Source organism: Mya arenaria, chromosome 15 (assembly GCF_026914265.1).
Source record: "Mya arenaria isolate MELC-2E11 chromosome 15, ASM2691426v1".
Lineage (NCBI taxonomy): Eukaryota > Metazoa > Mollusca > Bivalvia > Myida > Myidae > Mya > Mya arenaria.
This window is the reverse complement of record NC_069136.1, coordinates 5,903,695-5,922,925: the sequence shown is the minus strand read 5'-3', so window position 1 is coordinate 5,922,925 and position 19,231 is coordinate 5,903,695. Positions and strand designations below refer to the sequence as shown.

General features: G+C 35.8%; 1 protein-coding gene across 1 annotated transcript; it reads left to right on the top strand.

The window, feature by feature from the left end:
- The first annotated feature begins 397 nt into the window (after positions 1–397).
- On the top strand, positions 398–18,758 carry LOC128218972 (uncharacterized). The gene is made up of 11 exons (XM_052926758.1): positions 398–897; positions 3,450–3,573; positions 4,145–4,235; positions 4,493–4,668; positions 5,202–5,346; positions 10,130–10,241; positions 12,681–12,748; positions 13,898–14,107; positions 15,364–15,432; positions 15,715–15,837; positions 16,439–18,758. Exons 1-11 carry the CDS (start codon positions 825–827, stop codon positions 16,496–16,498), a joined length of 1,251 nt encoding a protein of 416 aa, XP_052782718.1. The 5' UTR covers positions 398–824; the 3' UTR covers positions 16,499–18,758.
- The last annotated feature ends 473 nt before the right edge of the window (positions 18,759–19,231 follow it).

The window sequence follows — 19,231 nt, the reverse complement described above, 5'->3', positions numbered from 1 at the left end:
CATAAGTTACGCCCCCCTCTAACAAAAGTTCCTAGATCCGCCCCTGAGAACCAATGAATTGTTTGAGCTAAATGAATTTAAAAAATAGTTACTTCGACATCGAAGAATATAAATAAACAGTGTTTATCAATTTTTATAACCAAAAAGCAACAACAAACAATACGGTATAGGGGTCACTAGACATCCAATACTAACATTATATTATTGGTCTTAATAAAAGTATCGTTGGAAGTCATCAGGGGTGAATAACCTTAATCAATTTAATCGCAAGACGATGAATTGGCTTAAATTACAAGCTCAAATTGACACTTAACCAGGAAGTATTGTGGTTCTAGAGTAGAGTTCGACGCTGAATATTTATCTAAAGTCCAGGAATAAAATAGTTAGATCTTAGTTTATAGGTTTCAGATACCCACAAAAGTCACACTCCGTCTTTTATATCTGTTTGTGATGGTTTATAATACTGGTAATAAAACACCTTTAACAATGATGAACAACTTGATAAATTATCTCATTCTTGAAGTACAAAAGTGATTACAATATTTTAATTAATAAAAAAAGATTCGAGTTTAAACCTTTTTCCTATTTCGTGGTTTAACTCGGTCAACCATGCACACCAAACAAAATGTAAAATAAAGTGATTCACATGTCTGTATGTTACAAATACATTGTAATTATGCCTGAAGGTTGCACGATATTTAAATAATTGGGATGAATAAGCAGAGGGAATAACTGAATAACTGCAATTCCCCTTCATAAGGATGTAAAAAGAAATGATATAACTATTAAAGCGAAGGATGTGTAAAGTTGTGATAAAACATTGAATGTACGCAGAAGCTATGGAAGAAGACAAGAGTGATATTCAGTCAGAGATTGAACTTGACATCAGTTCTAAAGGTAAGATCTTTCTCTCGCTCTCTCTCTCTTTTGAAAACGTGTAAAAATAAAATACTTCCTACTATTCTAACATAAGCAATATTTTACCAATAATATTGAATACAAACAAGACGAGTCAATACATGCATGCCTCACGTTTAGTATTCAAGCTCATGTCTCATGTTTAGTGTTCTAGCTCATGCCCCATGTTAAGTGTTCTAGCTCCTGCCTCATGTCTAGTGTTCCAGCTCATGCCACATGTTTAGTGTTCTAGCTCATGCCCCATGTTAAGTGTTCTAGCTCCTGCCTCATGTTAAGTGTTCTAGATCATGTCTCGTGTTTAGTGTTTTAGCTCATGCCTCGTGTTTAATGTATTTGCTCATGCCTCATGTTTAGTGTTCTAGATCATGCCTCGTGTTTAGTGTTCTAGCTCCTGCCTCATGTTAAGTGTTCTAGATCATGCCTCGTGTTTAGTGTTCTAGCTCATTTCTCATGTTTAGTGTTCAGACTCATGGATCATGTTTAGTGTTCTGGCTCGTGCCTCATGTTTAGTGTTCTAGCTCATGCCTGATGTTTAGTATTTTAGCTCATGTCTTATGTTGAGAGTTCTAGCTCATGTCTCATGTTTAGTGTTCAGGCTGATGCCTCATGTTGAGAGTTCTAGCTCATGTCTCATGTTTAGTGTTCTGGCTCATGCCTCATGTTTAGTGTTCTGGCTCATGCCTCATGTTTAGTGGTCTAGTACATGCCTCATGTTTAGTGTTCACGCCCATGCCTCATGTTAAGAATTCTAGCTCATGCCTCATTTTAGTGTTCACGCCCATGCCTTATGTTTATTGTTTAGGCTCATGCCTCATGTTTAGTGTTTAGGCTCATGCCTCATGTTTAGTGGTCTAGTACATGCCTCATGTTTAGTGTTCACGCCCATGCCTCATGTTAAGAATTCTAGCTCATGCCTCATTTTAGTGTTCACGCCCATGCCTTATGTTTAGTGTTTAGGCTCATGCCTCATGGTTAGTGTTCTGGCTCATGCCTCATATTTAGTGTTCTGGCTCATGCCTCATGTTTAGTGTTTAGGCTCATGCCTCGTGTTTAGTGTTCTGGCTCATGCCCTGGGCCGCCCCTAAACTCGACCCAGTTTACTTTTAATCAAATGATGCATTTGATAAAAAGTAAACTGGGTCGAGTTTAGGGGTGGCCACATCCCCAAATCCCCCTGATTGCACTTGTACTCATGTATCCACCTCGGGGATCCGTGCCATTCTGGTGGAAAACTAAGTGCAACTTTAAGAGCTGAACTAAAGTGATGCACATTTGGTCTGGGGTTTTTCATCTTCTGGTGGGTCTTCTTCTACTGGTGGGTCTTCATCTCCTGTTGGGTCTTCATCTCCTGATGGGTCTTCATCTACTGGTGGGTCTTTATCTCCTGGTTGGTCTTCACCTCCTAGTGGGTCTTTATCTACTGGTGGGTCTTTATCCCCTGGTGGGTCTTTATGTCCAGGTGGTCTTCGTCTCCTAGTGGGTCTTCATCTACTGGTGGGTCTTCATCTACTGGTGGGTATTCATTTCCAGGTGGGTTTCAACTCCTGTTGGGTCTTCATCTACTGGTGGGTCTTCATCTACTGATGGGTTACATCTCCAGGTGAGTCTTCATCTCCTGGTGGGTCTTCATCTCCTGGAAGGTCTTCATCTACTGGAAGGTCTTCATCTACTGGTGGGTCTTCATCTACTGGTGGGTCTTTATCTCCAGGTGGGTCTTCATCTCCAGGTGGGTCTTCATCTACTGGTGGGTCTTCATCTCCTGGTGGGTCTTCATCTACCGGTGGGTCTTCATCTCCTGGTGGGTCTTCATCTACTGGTGGGTCTTCATCTCCTGGTGGATTTTCATCTACTGGTGGGTCTTCATCTCCTGGTGGGTTTTCATCTCCTGGTGGGTCTTCATCTACTGGAGGGTCTTCATCTACTGGTGGGTCTTCATCTACTGGTGGGTCTTCATCTCCTGATGGGTCTTCATCTACTGGTGGGTCTATATCTACTGGTGGGTCTTCATCTATTGGTGGGTCTATATCTACTGGTGGGTCTTCATCTACTGGTGGGTCTATATCTACTGGTGGGTCTTCATCTACCGAGTCAAGCCCGGAGTTTGTCTTTACAACGTTTCAGATGTCGTTCATCGGTATAACACTAGCATTTTGTTATACATGAAGTTTATAGTATCTTTTGGCAATCTAAAATTCACTTACGCTTGGTTTGATATTGCGGATTTTTGCCATGCACAATGCAGTATGAAGGAAGGTAATTTGACCTCTTTGCATATGTATTGAGAGAAAGGCGTTTATAAAGTACTCGGATTTCCTCAGCATAAAAAAATGTGTCAAAATATTTCAACAAGTTTGATAAATGAAAGAAGCGCTGTATTTGAATCGTGTTGACCCCGAAACGTGACTATAACACACATCCATTACATGGACACAGCAACCATATCCTACTGTCAGAACTAGTCGTATGTCATCCAAAAAAGGATTTTCTAGCAACCGGTTATTCGTCTAACAGTCCATATGTTTTATCTCCAGAATACCATGCGGCGATAACTCGAAGTCACTATGTGGACGTGGCCACTAGAACCTGTTGTCAGAACAAGGCTTGTGGAATCGTGTTTGGGTTTCCAAGTTTCCGGCGTCCTCATCACTGTACGAGGTAAGATAAATGGTGGTTGCATCACGACTGCGCATTTTTTTCTTCCCACTTTCCTCATTATTCTCATTATCCTCTTCCTCCTCCAATTCACCACAGCATTAGCATTAGCAGCAGCAGCAGCAGCAGCAGCAGCAGCATGAACATCAGCAGCAGCAGCATGAACAGCAGCAGCAGAAGCAGCAGCAGCAGCATCAACAGCAGCAGCATCAACAACAGCAGCTTCAGCAGCATCATCATCATCATCATCATCATCATCATCATCATCATCATCATCATCATCATCATCATCATCATCATCATCATCATCATCATCATCATCATCATCATCATCATTATCATCATCATCATCAGCAGCAGCAGCAGCAGCAGCAGCAGAAGCAGCAGCAGCAGCAACAGCAGCAGCAACATTGTCATAATCATCATCATCACAGCAGCAACAATAGTTACAGCAGCAGCATCAACAGCAGCAGCAGCAACATCATCATCATCATCATCATCATCATCATCATCATCACCATCATCAATGAAATTAAAAACGTATTTCCTCATACTTACTTTTTTACTTACCCAGATGTGGGGATGTGTTCTGTCGACCATGTCTCCAGTATTTTCGCCGCCTGAATGTGATGGCCCAGTTTGACCCGTTTGGAGTTCTTGCAAAGGTAAATGGCTTACCCCGAGTGCTTTACTTTGTTCTGTTTAGGAAGGAAAGGCAATTTTAGGGTAATCTTGTATATGTTGATTGATCGACGATTTCCCAAAGTTTTGTTTAAACTATTTCCCCGTTCACTTTCGTGTTTGGTTCTAGCAATTGAATTATACAATATGCTGACCTATCTCTAATATACTCCATCGGTGCCGAACATTGCCTTCATTCAAAGGTTACACGCCACCATACTATTATTATACCATAACCCAGGTGTGCATGTCGTGCTACGAGGAGCGGTCTGTCTGCCTACTAGGTGTAACGCGGTCAGTAACGGACTACTTTCTCGAGTATAGGGGAAAGGACAGAGAGGAACAGCGTCAGCTAACCTGTGATCTTGTTCTTCAAAAGGAAAAGTGTGCTACTATTCGGAGATTTTGGAGGGACCAGTAAGTATGGTGGCGGGGTTATGACTTTATCACTTACTTAACTATACTAAAGCTTAATTATTTGCAACGGGACATTTAAGCACGCTTAATATGATATTCATGTATTTGCGTAAACTCTTAATGTGTCTTATTTTAGAAGACGTTCTTGGGTAGATGTTCATCGTATATTTCCTACTTAATAGTGGTTTGAATTCAATTTAAAACAACAGCAAAAATATACCGTATATGTTACAATTGATAACGTGAACAGATATATATCGACTTTTCGACTTTTGTTGGCTCGAATTCCTCGTTGGCTCGAACTTGGTGTTAAGGACCCATTTCTAATTACTAAAGGTAAGAATTCCCGCTTGGCTCGAAGCATCCAAGGCTCGAGTTATTTTCGCCGGTCCCTAGAAGTTCGAGCCAACGGGGTTCGAAGTAAGTTAAATGTGATAGTATCATTCTCTACTTACTACGGTTACTATTCCATAACCTTACTTACAATTATCCTATATGAAATATACGTACATAATAAACATGTATTTCTTCAGACTGACAGTGGACATATACAAGGAGTGCCAACGGCTCATAGACGGCTTTAGTAAGGCGGTGGGGACCTCTGACACAATGATGGCGCTCACGGAACTCCGGAAGATCCTTTCAGTCCCAAGCTGGCAAAAGTCAACATTCTGGCAGGTGATATATTTGACATTGAGGGAGGAATTATGTAACTTTCTGGCAGACAACATTCTGGTATTCAAGATTCTGGCAGATTATTTTTAACATTAAGGGAGGCATTATGTAGCATTCTGGCAGGCAATAGTTTTACATTCTGGCAGGCAATATTCAAAAGTCTGGCAGGATTTATCTAACAGTCAGGAATGTTATACCTAACTTTATTGTTGGTATAATGCCATATGCAAAGGCAATAGGAAGTAGGATTAAATATAAGACAATAACCGCATGCCGTCTTAATATTGCCTGATCGTGGTATATGCCATATTGAGCGTTTACATAAATATTGCCTGGTAATGTTACATGCAGTATTCAGTGTTATCTTTAATGTTGTCTAGTCATGTTACATGCCATATCGAGTCTTAACATTAGTTTTGCCTGGTCATGTCACATGTCAAAGTGAATCTTAACATTAAGTTTTACCTGGTCATGTTATATGCCATGTCGAGTCTTAACATTAGTTTTGCCTGGTCATGTCACATGTCAAAGTGAGTCTTAACATTAAGTTTTACCTGGTCATGTTATATGCCATGTTGAGTCTTAACATTAGTTTTGCCTGGTCATGTCACATGTCAAAGTGAGTCTTAACATTAAGTTTTACATGGTCATGTTACATGTCAAAGTGAATCTTAACATTAAGTTTTACCTGGTCATGTTATATGCCATGTTGAGTCTTAACATTAGTTTTGCCTGGTCATGTCACATGTCAAAGTGAATCTTAACATTAAGTTTTACCTGGTCATGTTATATGCCATGTTGAGTCTTAACATTAGTTTTGCCTGGTCATGTCAAATGTCAAAGTGAATCTTAACATTAAGTTTTACCTGGTCATGTTATATGCCATGTTGAGTCTTAACATTAGTTTTGCCTGGTCATGTCACATGTCAAAGTGAGTCTTAACATTAAGTTTTACATGGTCATGTTACATGCCATATCGAGTCTTAACATTAGTTTTGCCTGGTTATGTCACATGTCAAAGTGAGTCTTAACATTAGTTTTGCCTGGTCATGTCACATGTCAAAGTGAGTCTTAACATTAAGTTTTACCTGGTCATGTTACATGCCATGTTGAGTCTTAACATTAGTTTTGCCTGGTCATGTCACATGTCAAAGTGAGTCTTAACATTAAGTTTTACCTAGTCATGTTACATGCCATATCGAGTCTTAACATTAGTTTTGCCTGGTCATGTCACATGTCAAAGTGAGTCTTAACATTAAGTTTTACCTGGTCATGTTACATGCCATGTCGAGTCTTAACATTAGTTTTGCCTGGTCATGTCACATGTCAAAGTGAATCTTAACATTAAGTTTTACCTGGTCATGTTATATGCCATGTTGAGTCTTAACAATTAATTTGTCTGGTCATGTTACATGCCATGTTGAATATTAACATTACTGATGCTTGGTTGTGTTATATGACATATTGAGGGTTAATATTAATATTGCCTTGTCATGATATATAGTCATATCGAGTCTTGACATTAATATTTCCTGGTAATGTTACATGCCATATTGAAGTTAACATTAATATTGCCTTTAAAAGTTACATGTAATTTTAGTGTTGACATTAATGGTTGTCCAGTCATGTTACATGCCATGTCGAGTCCTAACATTAAGTTTTATCTGGTCATGTTATATGCCATGTCGAGTCTTAACAATAAATTTGCCTGGTCATGTTACATGCCATGTTGAGTCTTAACAATAATTTTGCCTGGACAGGTTACATGCCATGTTGAGTATTACATTCATTTTGTCTGGTCAAGTTATATGCCATGTTGAGTCTTAACAATAATTTTGCCTGCTCAGGTTACATGCCATGTTGAGTATTACATTCATTTTGTCTGGTCAAGTTATATGCCATGTTGAGTCTTAACAACAATGTTTACCTGGTCATGTTACATGCCATGTTGAGTCTTAACATTACGTTTTTCATGGTCATGTTACATGCCATGTTGAGTCTTAACAATAATTTTTACCTGGTCATGTTACATGCCATGTTGAGTCTAAGCATTCATTTTGCCTGGTCATGTTACATGCCATGTTGAGTATTACATTCATTTTGTCTGGTCAAGTTACATGCCGTGTTGAGTCTTAACATTATTTATGCATGGTCATGTTACATGCCATGTTGAGTCTAAGCATTCATTTTGCCTGGTCATGTTACATGCCATGTTGAGTATTAACAATAAATTTGCCTGGTCATGTTATATGCCATGTCGAGTCTTAACAATAAATTTGCCTGGTCATGTTACATGCCATGTTGAGTCTTAACAATAATTTTGCCTGGACAGGTTACATGCCATGTTGAGTATTACATTCATTTTGTCTGGTCAAGTTATATGCCATGTTGAGTCTTAACAATAATTTTGCCTGCTCAGGTTACATGCCATGTTGAGTATTACATTCATTTTGTCTGGTCAAGTTATATGCCATGTTGAGTCTTAACAACAATGTTTACCTGGTCATGTTACATGCCATGTTTAGTCTTAACAATAATTTTTACCTGGACAGGTTACATGCCATGTTGAGTATAATTTCATTTTGTCTGGTCAAGTTATATGCCATGTTGAGTCTTAACAATACTTTTGCCTGGTCATGTTACATGCCATGTTGAGTTTTAACATTACATTTTTCATGGTCATGTTACATGCCATGTTGAGTCTTAACATTACGTTTTTCATGGTCATGTAACATGCCATGTTGAGTCTTAACAATAATTTTGCCTGGACAGGTTACATGCCATGTTGAGTATTACATTCATTTTGTCTGGTCAAGTTACATGCCGTGTTGAGTCTTAACATTATTTATGCATGGTCATGTTACATGCCATGATGAGTCTAAGCATTCATTTTGCCTGGTCATGTTACATGCCATGTTGAGTATTACATTCATTTTGTCTAGTCAAGTTACATGCCACGTTGAGTCTTAACATTAATTTTGCCTGGTCATGTTACATGCCATGTTGATTATTACATTCATTTTGTCTGGTCATGTTACATCCCATGTTGAGTCTTAGCATTAAATTTGACTGGTCATGTTACATGCCATGTTGAGTACTACATTCATTTTGTCTGGTCTTGTAACATGCCATGTTGAGTCTTAACATTATTTATGCCTGGTCAAGTTACATGCCATGTTGAGTTTTAACATTATTTTTGCCTGGTCTTGTAACATGCCATGTGGAGTCATAACATTAATTTTGCCTGGTCTTGTTATATGCTTTATTAAATTTGGCATAGACGAACGAGGATGTTTTTGCGAAGGTGTGGCGAAAAAAAAATGCATGGAACTTCGGCTTTATTATATATATCACGCTGTGTGATGTTTACACAGTTAGGTTAAAAATGTCAACTAGACGTAGCATGTTTTGTCAACGTGAGACGCGAAACACAGTAAAGCAACAACAGCAGAATAATGGGTAGAATCTGAAATTTCGAAGAAGGTCAAGCCCCGAGTCCCCCCCCCCCGAAATATATCTTTATTTCATTGTTTGAGAAAATAATATGCATAGAATATTAAAAAATATATCAAACTTATATAAGCCAAACTTACTTCGGGAAAGACACCGGAACCCACATTTAAAGCCTTTAGGAGTTGGGTGTTCACACAATCCAACAATTATATGGAATTTGTTCGTGTTGAGAAAGAATTTGACGTAAATTTGTATCGAAAATGTAAAGTATGGAAGCGTATATCGCACACACTGATGAAGTGATCATGCGGTCTTGTCGATTTTTTTATGTCGACTTGTAGGGATATAATACATTTTATAAAATTTATTTCATCCTCTTATTTACTCGATATGTTGACTCTGTTTGTCGACACATAAGGTTAATTGCGTTATGTAGACTTAATTTATAATGAACTTCACGTTTTCTTATTTTTATTTAAGAAAAGGACAGAATAAATTCAACATAAACTGTTCTGTTTGTAACAGAAAAAAAAAATCGGCAAACTTTTGGTAAAATATTGCATGATCCGTCAAGACCAAGTAAAACGACTTGATAAAACTAGATTATCGTATATTCCGTGTATACGATATACGCTTCCATAGCCATAGTTAAGTAGGTGTGTCACTTAAATATAATGTAAGAGAAAGAAAAGAATATGATTTGTTAACAAGTTAACCTCACTGATGTATCGTTTGTTTAACACTACGTGTGCAAAATGTAAATATTAAGTGACATTATGTAAATATGTAACGATACACTAGCGAACGTTGGAGGTGGTAGCTATCAAAACCAGTAAGGTTTTAAATATTTAATTAATATGCAATGTAACACTATTCATGGTGCACATATGATTTATCGTATGCATCAAATACATCTTTCATAACATTACATACAGATTGTATGATAGTGAAAGCTATTGCCTAGTGAATTAATGAATTTACCTGGAGCACGGGAATATTTTCTTGGGATGACATATTACGCATGATGTTGAGCATTCATTAAATATCAGACGCCTACGCACCACGTATACTCCAGCCATGTTTGTGTAAAATGTATAAGGCTGATGTTTGTTCTTTCTTCTCCATATAAATTTGAAAAATAGCACGTTAAAAGCACAAAATAATACATGACCGCTGGTCAATAATTATTACATTCAGTTCGAACTATACACACACCCCGCTCTCTCACACGTACAACGGACGATCATTTAAACAGGGTTTGAGACAATGGTATCAATTGGACTTAATAGTTACGTATTTGAAATAGTAAAATATTCCAACTTGTTTTCTACAGCTGGACAGTGGGGTCACAGAATGTCGTTGCTGCGGAAAGATACTCGGGAGTAAGAGGAAACATAATTGTCGTGTATGTGGATTGGCCCTCTGTAAACACTGCTCGGTTAAAGGTGAATCTTACTGCTTTTTCGACTCGCTTGTTTTAGTGGAAAATGACATTTAGCATACCTTTTGTGTTCATGTCGTTAAAAGCTGCGCGAAAAAAAAACAAAACTTGCCGGAACAATCGGAGCACTTCGACCATTTAACTTCGAAAACCACTTTGGATGTATATCTACGGTTTACAATGTCAGAATTCTTGACATTTAACTACACTGCCAGTAGATCGCGTAGTAATTTCAATTTAACAGTTAAGCCTATTGACTTAACATGAATATACATGATTTATGCAATAATACATTTACTGGGAATTAACTTGAACTAAGACATTAAAAATACACTACAATTAATTAACATAATCATTATCAATTATACGAACTACTTTTACTAATGGCGGAGACGACCGAGATGTTCCGATTGCTGCCGGATATTACTACCAAATTTCAAAACACGAGCTCACAAACACCTTATACACATGCAGTCGAACCCCGTTGGCTCGAACGCGTTTGGCTCGAATTCCTTGTTGCCTCGAACTGGATGTTAATGACCGATTTCTTTAAACTGAAGGTAAGCATTTCTGCTTGGCTCGAATCTTTCGAGGCTCGAGGTATTTTCGCCGGTGCCTGGGAGTTCGAACCAATGAGGTTCGACTGTGTATCATCGTTCTAGCAAGCTCATTTTCCGAGCCGGAAAACACTGAAAAAACAAAACAAAAATAAAATAAAAACCTACGTAATGACGCTCATTGCTTTAAGCGAATATGAACCTAGATATTTCCGTTAAGATCAATATCAACATATCCATCGTTAGTTCCTAGTAAAATTTAATATTGAAAATAAATCATGACCTGCTTTGGCTATGTGAGCCAAGTTCCATTTTATATTAATAGCATCCATGTCATAATTCATTAACAACAATAACAATAACAAGACTCAGTTTCCCATTATTTAATGTATTGCTGAAAATCAATCATCAATGAACCGATATGTTCTCTCAGAATTTCCTCCGTTTTTATACTTATAAGGGTTTTCTCCAAGTATTCAAAATGAAAAAAATGTAGCACCTTTCGGAAAACAATCTTATTTAAAAACATTTTCAATTTCTTCGACCAACCCGTGGTTCTCGTGCTTCCGCGAAAACAGCATCGTTGGATACCCCGTTAAATTACTACGTTATGCTTCGTTGTGTACCATGGGAGAATTGAATAGGAAATCTCGTAATCATAAATAATAAATGAGGCAGTTTCATTGGTCCCACAAGGTACTAGATGTTTTCCCGTATAAAAATATTCTGGTAATTGAAACGTCCGCCTCAACAGTACACTAAGCACTGTCAGCAGTCCAGACCACAAGGCAATCGAGGCTAATGACACTACATGGTTATTGAAAAAAATATTTAATCGTAACATGCGAGTTCATTAGAAGAACGTTGTCTCCCTTGCCTTATGCATATTCATTAAAACGAGATTTTGTATTGTCCCGCGGTATGTATGAAGTGTAACGGAAGAAAGTACCGTGGTTACAAATGCACTATTTATCTTTATTTCAGCTGAATTTGGACGTTAAAAGACTACCTATTGTGCTGAATGCACAAATCTGTTGTTTTTTTGTTATAATATTTTCGGTCATTTTCAGTTTCTTCACACAAAACCCTTTTAAATGATACGAAAATAAATTGGGTAAAAAGTGGTGTAAAGTTCAAATTGTGTGGGTCAAATTCCATCAGAATTTTCGTAAACATACAAGAGGGTGGGGAAGGTAAAAAAATTCAGATATATTGTTGCAAAACTTAAGATGACACTCTTATTCAAAATCAATACATACACATGTACAACAAACATACATTTTGAGTACTAATCCTTGAACTATTTAGTAAATAATGCATTTATGGTAACTTTTATCCACTGATAACAAAACTGTAACCGTGTTTTTATTGAAAACGCAAAAATATTAAATGATTGGTGAATACTAAAAGATTTACTCTGATTTACTATTGTCTTTTAAGGAAGAAATACCGTGTAGTGTATTCTGCACCTTTCTTTCCAATTAAACTCGGTTTCCTTCATAAGTACCATTATTTTCGACATTTATCCATCCTTCTTGGTTTATTTTAACATTTGTATTTATATTGGTAAATTTTACTTGGGAGTAAGAGTGCATCTTTAAACATATAGCGCTTGCTACCTGTTTTAGTGTGCTAAGGAATGGAAAAACATCCCACGAAGAAATATTTGATCAACATTTGTTCACAATAATAACTACCGAAACGCTAACACATTATGTAAACCTTTATACCAAAACAATACGCCTATGACAGACTAAACGTTTTTCGATCGTTCCTGAATTCCTCTGTTTCAATGTAGTGATTCCTAAAATGTAAAACATTACTTGATAAATTAATTATTCTATTCCGTTTATAACTATTTTATATGTTTTAGTAATATTTTTCAGAGTTGCTGTTATATTTCCCGGACGACAAGCCAGATCGGCCAAGACTGGCCATTATCAGACTCGAGGGAGTACGTATGTTCCCAATTAGGCCATGCTTAAAATGTCTACGATTTCAGTGAGGTCAAACCAAATTTATATAAAGTCGAAACTAGCTTTGTCGAAATCTGATACCTTAAACTTCTGTTTAAATCGTACTATGCTGGTTTAATTATACACTTTTTGTATTTCGGTTATGTCCGTAATCTCGAAGTATTTCCCAATGTCCCAACGATTACGATTTAGCGCGATTTACTGTACGACTGAGTGATAACATAAACCCAGCATAAAACAACATGCTGAACAGTAATATAGGCTTGCTGAATTATCCAGGGGCTGTATTCAAAAGCAGCTAAGATTAAATTTAAATTAAAGATTTGAAATTTGGTGATTTGAATGGCGTGTATTTTAAGTGGACCAATAGGCAAAATGGAATAACTGAGGCATGTCTAAGGATAAGGATAAGATCAATATTGAGTACTGATCAAATTGCAGATAGGCAACCATTTTGTACTGGGTTAATTCATTAAGAATCTCACCTTTCGTGTTTAAAGGTCCGCCTACCGCCACGCCAAGTACTGCTACACTCACTCCGACCATTAGTATTCATTAAGAATTGACTTCATGTCATCTAACTATAACAGAAAGGATAGTGCTAGCGTGCATAACATGTGTACCCTACACAGTGATGCAGAATTTAATTTAGAACGTTTTTTTTTTGCATCATCTTAATCTGCACCCAAAATCCTTTTTCAAATGATACAACTCATATAGACAACCGAGAATCAATCTGTAACTTGAAGGTGAACGGGTTTATAAAACGCCTATCTATCTAAGAATACAACCTACATTTTCAGCCAATGAAATACGGATAAAAAATCATTAAGTACTTGACTTAATCATTAAGAATTTCTACTTTCGCGTGTGTTTAAAGGTCCGCCTACTGCCACTCATCCGATACACACGCCCTGTGTCAGATTTTGCAAAGAGGTAGTATTCTAAAACAGTACGATGACCTAAAGTAATATTGTAATGATCAAGAAAGGCTCGTTCCGTACGCCCAGCCCCCCCCCCCCCATTCTTGATCATTAAAATGTTACCTCACGTAATCTAACTTTTACTTAAATATGGTAGGACTATCTTAATTACGCTACTACCATTTCGCTTAATTACCTTTCTAGTGTCCGGAAGTGGAACCCCGATATTCGCTACTGTTGTCCTGCTGTATGCAATGCAAGCAGGAGATTGCCGGGAACCAGACGGACAACCCAGACTGGTTCTTGTTACCCCCTGGTTCACTTCGGCCGGAGAGCTATCAATTCGAGCAGCTAATTCTCTTTGATGACGTATTCCAGCGTCTGGAGCACCAGTTCCGGACGACGGAAGTTCATGTATGTCATTAATAATAATAATTATAATAATAATAGTATTAATAATTATAATAATAATAATAATGATAATGATAATAATAATAATGATAAAATTATAATAATAATAATGATTATAATAATAATAATAATAATAATAATAATAATAATAATAATAATAATAATAATAATAATAATAATAATAATAATAATTATGATAATAATAATAATAATAATAATAATAATAATAAAAATAATAATAATAACAGTGCTAAAACATTACCATTACAGCATCACAATTAAATCACAGTTAATTGAAAAGGGTGAACACATGTACACAGTTTATCCTGCATACGATGAAACAATATTCTATTCAATTGTTTTCAAATATTTACCGACATACACTTGATCATTTAAATTGCATTATAAGACTCGATGGAGTACGAAAATAATAGTATGAATGTTAAGAATATGTTATTGTTGATCAGTTATCGCAATCAATTCTACGTGTTTAAGTTGCCCATTCCAAACCAAATGCCGCAGTATTGATGAGGGATTTTTGGTGTTTTCCACGGCCGAGAGTGTAAAAACGTTAATACAAAACCGAAGGTAGTTTTTTTTCGGAAACGGGGTTTACCGAGTTTCAACAGAACACTCTGCGGGGGAGTTGGGATGAACTTATCTATAGGTATAACCTACCTATACGAGCGGCCATGTCAGATTCTTTTTGTCCAATCTAAGTAAAACATAACATTGTAAACATGTATTGTTTTCGCTGGAACTCTTTTGTGCGTAGTAAAAACGTTCCATACGGGTACTTTTTATCTCTGCCCGTAGGCAAAGAGTTGGATCTACTTATCTGGGGTGGGGAAAACATAGCTTACATAAGTATATGTAAAAGCACACAACCATGGATTTACAAAAAAACAACAACAAGATTCTCTGACCATTTTCAATCACCATGAACATATACACGGTTTTCATCGCTGTCATTCTTATATAGAGTATGCCAAAGTGTATTTCAATTAAACTGATAAGTAATGTATGGTATCGGCCATAAATAAATTAATACCAAAGCTTTTCTTGGATAAACGCCTAAGACAAATCTCAGTACTTAAACGTGTAATTATTTAGTTGGTACTGATGTCACGTGTTCAACGGTTTTCAAAACACCTATTCACTGTTCTTTCACTACGATATGACACATACGTTTATGACCATTTTCAATTATTGTCAGTATATGTAAGTATATTGCCACGTGCAACCATTAACCATTCTAGGACAATCTGGACGTTATTGATGGAAGTAAGAACGAACAGTCTGAGGAGAAAGAAAACGACAATCAAGTAGTACGTGTATTTTCTGTTTTGTCGAAGTTTGAAATCAAAGCACTGAAAGCACTGAAGCGGATGTTGCAAATAGCTACACAATTGATTCTTTTAATCCAATCTCATTGGATGAAGTAATATAAAAATAATTGCATCCTCATACTTCGAGGTACGTTACAACTTTAAACTGACAATTGACTAAAATTGCATTATACTATTATAAGTCAAAAATGAATATTCATTATTTGCTTTACACTTACTAGCACATATGTTTAACTTGACCTATATGTGCCACATTTTCAGGCAGCACGTCAGGATTGCCTAGAATCCTACAGATCTACGTATTTCCAACTGAACGAGATGTACAAATCTAGCAAGTGTATACTATCTCATACCAAATCGAAGGTTATACAGAATGTATTAATGGTAGGTCTGCTTTAGGGCGAACTTTGGATGTTTATGAACTTCTGTTTTGCAGGCCGATTATACGCGGTAACATATTTAATGTTTAATAATAAAGATGCATTTTATGCATAACCTTTTATGTAATATATCGTTGTTGAATGGTGAACTTGTATGTCTCTCGTTGGATGTCTCTATGCCATTTTTCAAGTACCCATAAACATGGTTGTATCGTTGAATGTTGGGATACTGGGCTTTTCACAGTAGCTTTGTTTGCAATATACTAAAAACAACAGACTTAAATGCACCCGTAATATGCTTTATATCGTTAATATGTCTTCCAACTAACCGAAGCTACCCTGTTACCTTACCCGATATATATATATATATATATATATATATATATATATATATATATATATATATATATATATATATATATATATATATATATATATATATATATTTAAAAGGGAAAACGTGTTTTTGTTCTGATACTCCATTTTAGCAGATGACCTGACAAACGCACAATGTTAATGTATAAGCTTGCGATTTAGTTGTATCTTGCCTTAACATCCGGAACGATACATTGTTTATTTGACATCCTTATGATTTACTATTACAGGCAAAACGAAATTCGTTTATTGGGATGTCACGAAAGGCATGCCGAAAAGCAGAAGGATGATATGCATGTGTAGATGTATATACGTAAAGGAAGCTTAGCAGCGTAGATTGCAACCACCAATATTTGAATTTATGTTATGCTTTCCGGTGATTTATAGGGATTTGTCAATTATAAAAAAGTAATTCCACTGTTTCAAACAATGAAAAAGCATTTTTAATAGCATTTTTGTACTTTTCATTGTTTTTAAATTGTCAATCATCAGCGTATAATTTGTTTTTATTTGTATATGCACAAATGCAAACTGCAATACGTTTTTTTACTCTTGTATCAGTATTGTCACAAAAGCATGGTTTTACAAAATATATTTATATCCATAATATACTTTTTTGCTCAATACGTTTAATTGCAAATTAGGTATATACCTGTTGTATTCAACGATATGTGTGTAAATTGTCATGAAGTGTTAAAGGCCTAGTTTAAGGAATGTTTTGCATGACAATCCCCTGCTGTGCATCTCCTGCTAATTGCAATGGGCCATTTAGGGTCCATTTCTTTAATAAAACCTCGAAATTGCACATCAGGTTACTCAGTTCAGAGATCTGATAAGTCAATTATGCAATATGATTAAGATCAATACACAGAAGTTGTGATTTTTTTTTGATTTTTTTTTTTTGGGGGGGGGGGGACTTATAGAAGGATTAAACTAGGCCGTTAACGTTGCTACAACTGTTAATATTATAATTTGATATGCAAGCTAAGTTTAATTATGATTGTGATAAAGGTTGTCGTCATTGGGTGTATACAATAAGGATGGTATTAAATGATTTTGATTTTAGTTATGTTAATGATGATATTCAGAAAAGTGATTTTAATATATTTATAGCAGTTTTCAGATGTAGAATACACGATGCATTTTGGCAAGAATGGTATGGTACTTGAGAAATGAGCACAGTATACGATATTTATAGAATTTTAAGACTAGTCTTGAATATGAAAGTAATTTTGCCCAAAAGTTTACGAATTTTCTTTTGTAGACTTCAAATTTAAACCAGTAGATATGTTATAAATAGTATTGTACGAAACCAAAGATGTTATAATTCAAACGATATTGAAGATGAATTTCAAGTTGTCTGTGTGAGTCCATTATATATTCCAAAAAAGCGTTTGTATTTAAATAGTTTTAATTGTTGCAATCAAATAATAGAAGAAAGCTTATTAAACTATGTCTATTTGTAAAAGATCCTCTCAAAATAAATAAGCTGGCAAAGATGGTATCCTCTAAATAAATTTCAATAATTACACGGTTTGTTGTTACGCATTTTTTTGGTATATCTACTCGTTTGTACTATAATGTTATTAATTAGGTGAGTTCATATTGGCCTAGTCATTTGTCCGAGGTTAGCTGTATTTGCCTGACACCGAAAGGGCTAATAAGTATTTTATTAATTAACTATTACCATTTTCACATTGAAGCCGTATTTATCCCTTATTCATTCATGGTGTCTGTCGAATTTTTAGACTTGACTCTGCTGACTTTGACATGCATCCTTAAAGTGAAATTGCACATACTTATGAATAAAGCATCGTACATTGTAAGGAAGCATGTCTTTACGTCTTAATTTCGTTAATCGTTTGCCATAACGTCAAATGTTTCACCTTCGTCGTCCATTTTGTCGGTGTACAAAATCAAAATAGTCCTAAATTCCACCAACGGGTTAAATACAACTGTTATATAAACCGTACAAAGTGGTTTTATCATTCAATAGGTTCAAGTATTCCATGCTAGGTTATACGAAGCACAACTTTTTCCAAAACGTTCGGAAAACGGAAAACAAAATGGCTACCTTTAAAAAAATCCAGCATATTTCTCATATCAGGCGAGTTTTGACAGCCAAAGAAAATGGCCCATTTCTCAAATCCTATATATGGCGAGTTTTGTAGCCAATGAAATCGGAGGAAACTTATATAAGCCGATTTTTGTTTATATTGGCCGAGTTTGATTGATATTGAGCGAGTTCTGGCATATATTGTCTTCAATTGTCTGGTATTTGTACCGTAATTGTCTCTGTATCTCGACAATTACGTAATTGTTGATTAATAATACATTGTTTGTCACAATGCATACACGTTGACATTGATTATTATTAATACATGTGTTGTTGACGATGTACACTGTCGGAATAAACTTTGTGACCATTGTCTGTCTTTATTCATATATATAAAAACAGAAAGCACTATGAATGGTAAAGTTTTTTTCTTTTCAGGATTGTTTTATATGAGCCTTGTAACACTACAACTTGTTTGAATTTTACGAAATCTGTAAGATTACTTAAGATTACAAATAATCTTGAAGGCACTAGGTTTCTTGCAATTTCCTTTCTTGAAGCTTAAATATTTAATTAAAATTATTCTTCATCGATTTAAGTTGATTATTTTATGTTTGTTTTTTAAGGGTCTGGAATTTCTCGCCATTAGGAAACAGAACAAATAGGTGCAGGGATAAAAAAATTATTGATAAAATAACATTAAGTGAAATATGAAGGACGAAAAAACAGAGTATTTGTTTGTTTGTGATTTCGTATCCCAAAAGAACAGGGTAGGCTGGTCGGATTTTTTACTAGGTAAATAGTTTCTCGAGAGTTTCTGTTACCAAAAAAACAAACAGTTATATACTTAAGAACACCAAAACAATCAGAATTAGCATTACTTGAATTGTTAAAAGCCAAACACACTTTGTTTTTAACTTTTTGAATTAAAAAGTCAATTAAATGATAAATACATTTTTTCTCTCAA

What these genes read in the sequence shown, in the direction of transcription:
- LOC128218972 (XM_052926758.1), top strand. Translation starts at nt 825, where the DNA reads ATGTACGCAGAAGCTATGGAAGAAGACAAGAGTGATATTCAGTCAGAG. An exon ending in CGTTTGGAGTTCTTGCAAAG is followed by an intron (nt 4,236 to 4,492) that starts GTAAATGGCTTA and finishes ACCATAACCCAG; the next exon opens with GTGTGCATGTCGTGCTACGA. An exon ending in AAGAAAACGACAATCAAGTA is followed by an intron (nt 15,433 to 15,714) that starts GTACGTGTATTT and finishes CCACATTTTCAG; the next exon opens with GCAGCACGTCAGGATTGCCT.